This window comes from Panicum hallii, chromosome 5, assembly GCF_002211085.1.
Source record: "Panicum hallii strain FIL2 chromosome 5, PHallii_v3.1, whole genome shotgun sequence".
NCBI lineage: Eukaryota > Viridiplantae > Streptophyta > Magnoliopsida > Poales > Poaceae > Panicum > Panicum hallii.
Genome location: NC_038046.1, coordinates 53,445,883 through 53,451,306, shown reverse-complemented (window position 1 = coordinate 53,451,306; position 5,424 = coordinate 53,445,883). Strand labels below are relative to the sequence as shown.

Below are 5,424 nucleotides of genomic sequence, written 5' to 3'. Positions count from 1 at the left end.
TATATAACTTTTTCACAGTCGACAGCTCACAGCAGTTTGAACCAAACGACTTTCAGCTTTTTCACAGCAGGCATCTGATAGCAGCTTTTTCACAGCTCACAGCTGAACCAAACGTACCCATAGAGAATGCCAGGATAAGAAGAATCCTATGGAGTTTCCTAGCAAGTCAACATTTCAACTCCAATAGAGACACAAAATATACATACGGAGTAGTGCAACTGATCTCATGTCACTTGATGGTGGATTTCGCTGTCCGACGAAGCACGTTGTGGGCAAATAATGCCAAGCTGCGGCACTCACACCCTGCATGCGTGCACACGGTAGTCCACGAGCATTCTCGAGCATGTCCATTGCCAAGTTTGACTCGTTAGGCGTTCGGGAGGTCTCGTCCTCTCCTCCATACCCTCGAGCTGCTGCTTCTCGTTGAGAGCAGCTCTGAACTTTTCTGTCACCGGAGAGCGACACCCTTTGTTGATTATTATGAGTCAGAGGAGCAGTCGGACCCGCCAGATACCGAGAATTCATCAGGAGACAACATTTCGGAATTTAATAATCCAGTGCTGCTCGTTACTGACGTGCGTATGTTTCCTCCGATGTGAGCGGATCAGATCAGGCGCAAGGTGATGATACTGAACAAAGCTGTGTCTCAGGCTCTCAGCCTCCCAAGGAAGAAATGCTCCATCACTGACTTAATTATTACCATGCGATGCTGAATGAGGATTATTTATATATACTCACCCATCGACCATACATGCGTCGTCCACGAGTGCACAAAACAATTTACACAACGTGGTGATCGATAACAACGCATCAGTAATTGTAGACGTCGTCCCTACCAGCTCCGGCGCCCGACCTCCCGACGGCGCGGTGCAAGAGGCGCCGCCCCAGCTGCTGCGGCGGTGGCGGGACGCCGTACCCGCGCGCGGGGTTGCCAAACGGCGCCGGTGGCCACCGGCCGCGACGGGACCCGTCCGGATGAGCTACGGTCGCATCATCTGCACGCGCAGGTGACAGGTTCCATCGTCAGCAACTAACTTAATACTAACCACTCCGCTAATTGTTCAGTTAGGCGTGCGTGCTGCGTACCATGGGCTGCTGCTTGGACCTCGGCGCAAGGGATGGCGATGGCCAGTATGATCGCTAGCACCACCAGCGCGCGCATCGCCGGCAGGGAGGAGAGGCACAAGGGGAGCTTGTTCTTCATGGTGCTCTGGTCTCAACTCTGAACAGTGCCAGGATTAAGTGGTAGCCTCCTCAATTAGTCCTCCTCTTCGTCTCCTCCATCGTCATATCTTAACCGCCTTTTATACTACTCGAGTCCGGTGGAGTCAACGCCAGTGGACCATACACCATAGACGACCACTGGCCGGAGGTGCATTGCAAGTACTATACAACAATGGATTGATCATTTGATCTTGACGGTCTTCGTCCGCTAGCTAGCTCGCTACCGCACGGAGCAACGTGTGAGCAAGGGAAAACCCGGTCAGAGGCTGCGGCTAGCTGCCGTCGTGTCCACCGGCGGCAAGGCCCACTCCCCAGTTCCCAAGTGTTGACTCGTCGGTCGTCGTCGTCTGCCTGGCCGGCATTGGCGTTGTCGTCCTCTCCTCCATGCGCGGACGGACATGATAGGCTGAGAGTGAGAGGAGGCGCACGTCATCAGTTTGAAGCATCAAGGCCGAGCGATGGTTGGGCTGTTTCTATGGCGACGACGGGCCCGACTGCCTGAGTGATCCCTGGCCCAAATGAGAAAAACTGGCCTGTCTCCGGTCCGCCGCAGGCCCACATGATCCGGTGTTTGTTCGCAGTTGTGATCCGTGGGCCGGAGTTAGTTTTCCCCAGCCAAACGGGCTCCTTTTCTGAGTTTTTTTAAAAAGGATAAAAAATTAAATTTAAAAAAGAGGTACCGTTTTGAAAATTTTCGAAAAATAGGTGCCTCCTGCCCAATCAAAGGGCAGGAGGCGTGGGGCCGGCGACCTCCCGCCCGTTGGATGGGCGGGAGGTCCGAATATTTTTCCCAGGCCCCTCCCGAGGGCCTCTTCATGAATAAGAAAAGTTTGAGTCCCCTGAGGCATCCCGCCCGTCCGTCGGGCGGGAAGTTCCTATTTTCTTATTTTCTTATTTTCTGTTCGAATTCTTGTTTTACATACTATTTTAAATTCATACATTTTTTTCAAATACAACATTTATTCGCCATACTCTTTTGTATACATATTAAATTTTAATTCAATTTTATGAAGAAGATTACTGTATCTAAAACTCGTATGAAGATGGTTAAATGATAACGTTTTGCAACGTAGAATCCAAATATTACGATAATACGATACATCAATCCATTAAAAATAAAAATAAAATAGTATCATACAAAAATAGTTTAAATCTATAGAGTCCACCGAATCAGGAGTATCTACCCCGCTTGTCCCGGACCTCGTGCTCTCTTTGTCTCCCCCCTGGTCCTAGGCCGTCGGCGTATGTGGCCCTCTGAGTACGTGAATGCATCTGGATCACGGTGAGGACGAGGCGGAGGAGGTGCTGGCGTGAACGGATCATCCTGGCACTGTGCACCTGGAGCGTCATACATCTGGGAGAGACCAATGATGTCAGGCCCGGCGCCGCCGCCCACCAACTCCGACCAAGTGACGGAGCCGCCCTCCCAGTCATCCCAGTCCGGCACACCGAATAGACCACCGTGTACAGAAGCTTCCATCGACCATGCATGCTGAGTATAGCCGTGAGAGTACGGAGCAGCTGGTGTCGAACCCGATGGGAGAGACGTTCCTGGAGCATAAGCGCCAAACGTCTGAGGCTCCATTCTTGCAGGAGGAGGTCCCATTGCCATCAAGTGCATGACTATAAAAACAAACGAAATTAGTCGTGTAAATCAAAGTTGATCGAAATAGAAATTATAAAGGACTTACAGTTGGAACTGGCGGCAGTACCGCTGGACGCGTGCGGTGCAGCAGAGGTCGACGGGCTAGCTGTGTACACGTGGGCGGACACATGAGATGAACTGGAGGCCCCCACGTCGTCTCTGCCGTGACACGTCAGTGCACGTAACGCTCGTGTCAAGTTGTCTTGAATCTTACGAAAGCTGTCTTTGTACTGTACGTCCGGTACACGTACTCCACGCAACGTGATCTGAGATGTAGCTTCAACCTCCGCGCAGTTGATCAGATCGATCTGCATACGTAATGGGAAGCAGAGTAATATTGTTATCGATCTTTTATAAAAAGATTAATAATTCAAGTTGCGAAAGACGTACCGCGCCACGCTATGCCTGATCACGGTACGAGGGATACGTGTCCAAGATGGTCGGCTGGTGCTGATGCTCCGCGTCATCAATACGTGAAAAGAGTGACGTACGGACACGTGCGAGTGAGGTACCAGCGGAGGTATGCGCCGTAAGATGTCTCCGTGTGTGGCTGCGGCTCGTCCCACACATCGTCAGGTGCGTCTAGCCACCCTCCTACGTACTCCTGCAGCTTGACAACCCAGTTGACCTCGTTGGCATGATATCCCCTGCGCGAATATCTGGTGCAAACATTTGAAAGACAACATTATTTCATGATAACGATTATATAATTAATACAAAATGAGCTATCACAAACTTACTCGTGTACGTTGCGCGGCACGGCCTGGAACGCTCGAGGTGGAAGAGGAAAGTGCTGTCGTTGGTCGAACTGCCTCATCACTCGCTCGATGCAGTACGGCTCCAAGACAATATCGAACACTAGGTTCGCCTTTGTGAGCCAGTACGCCGCGTCACGCGTGTAGAGGGAGGACAACCCGTGCGGCGCACGTGTCTGGACAGCCGCAGTGGTGTACGGGGTCCAGATGACATCCTGTGGCCGCATCCGATCAGATTCGGACACGAACTGCGGATATGCTTTTCGGACCTACCGATGTGCCCAGCTCATCTGCAAAATTACTCAACCGCGTCGGTACTTTGCATATACAGAAACGTACAACAGTAAATTAAAGAGCTTATCCATCGATTGGTCCAAAGCGAATCCATCGTGGGGCTATCCTCGTGCCACATCCCATACATCTCGGGCGGATAAGGCTCCTCGCTGATTAGGGGGCGTGCTATGTTGAATCGCTCGTATGACCATAGCTGCAACAGAAGTGGACACCCTGTGATGACGGCGGTCCTCTCCGTCTTGAGACAGGCCTGGCAAAGACCTCGGTACATGGCAGCAAGCACTGCCGATCCCCAGCTCCACCCAGATACCTGGCCCGGCTCAGCATCGGCAATCGCGCGCGCGTACTGGATGAGAACCTTGTCCACATAATTACCGCTAGAGTTGCAGAAAAGAGTCCAGCTGAACAACCACAACAGATATGCCTCCAGGCAGCGCGACACCTCGTACTGCCCAGCCAGAGGGTGGAGATCCTGAGGCTGAAATGTATTTCTTCAATGCTTAGAGGTAGTCACATATGATTCAACTAAATTAATTAAAAATAATTGTACGTATCCTATATTGTATTACCCAACCCTTGGCGGGGCCGGGCGCGTCGGGTACGTCCACAAAATGTGGCGGGTTCACTGGAGCAAACCACTCCTGAAGCTCCGCCCTCTAGGTAGGTGGCACGACAATCGGACCAACAGCTTCACCTGCAATGGGAAGCCCGAGCAGGTACGACACGTCCTGCAACGTGGGGGCCATCTCCCCGCACGGCAAGTGGAACGTGTGCGTCTCCGGACGCCACCTGTCCGCCAACACCGCAAGTAGAGAGCGGTCCAGCTGCATCCGCTTCTTGGCGCCACCATCTTGGCCGTCGCCGGCCTGAAGCATACGTGCGAGTGGCAGCAAACCAGCCTCACGTAACCTGTATATTTGCATTGTGGTTACAATTATCGTACAAGCTATACATTCATTCCGTAAAAAAATACAAAGTATCACCTGTCAAGCCAGCGGTCGTCCAGGTGCAACAACTCCTTTGCTACACGAGGGTGCAACTCGTGAAGCTGCTGCCCCTCCACCGCTGCCAGGTACGACCTGTGCCGTTCATCGGTGTTTGCATCAAGGAGCTCCGGTGTCTGCGCCATATCTGCATGAAAAATATAACTACCCTAAGACATATTCCTACAAACAATTGAAAATACTAAAAACTATTCAAAATATAACTACCCTAACAAATATTTCTATAAACTATTGAAAATACTAAAAACTATTCAAAATATAACTACCCTAAGAAATATATCTAAAAACTATTAAAATACTAAAAACTATTCAAATTATAACGACCCTAAGAAATATTTCTAACAACTATTAAAAATACTAAAAACTCCTCAAAATATAACTACCCTAAGAAATATTCCAAAAACTATTGAAAATACTAAAAACTATTCAAAATATAACTACCCTCAGAAATATATCTAAAAACTATTGAAAATACTAAAAACTATTTAAAATAGAACTACCC

At 50.0% G+C, this 5,424-nt stretch overlaps 1 protein-coding gene across 1 annotated transcript; it reads right to left on the bottom strand.

Moving 5' to 3' along the window:
• Positions 1 to 685: 685 nt before the first annotated feature.
• Positions 686 to 1,268, bottom strand: LOC112892104. The gene is made up of 2 exons (XM_025959181.1): positions 1,087 to 1,268; positions 686 to 995 (listed from the first exon to the last, which is right to left on the bottom strand). Exons 1-2 carry the CDS (start codon positions 1,202 to 1,204, stop codon positions 811 to 813), a joined length of 303 nt encoding a protein of 100 aa, XP_025814966.1. The 5' UTR covers positions 1,205 to 1,268; the 3' UTR covers positions 686 to 810.
• Positions 1,269 to 5,424: the final 4,156 nt, after the last annotated feature.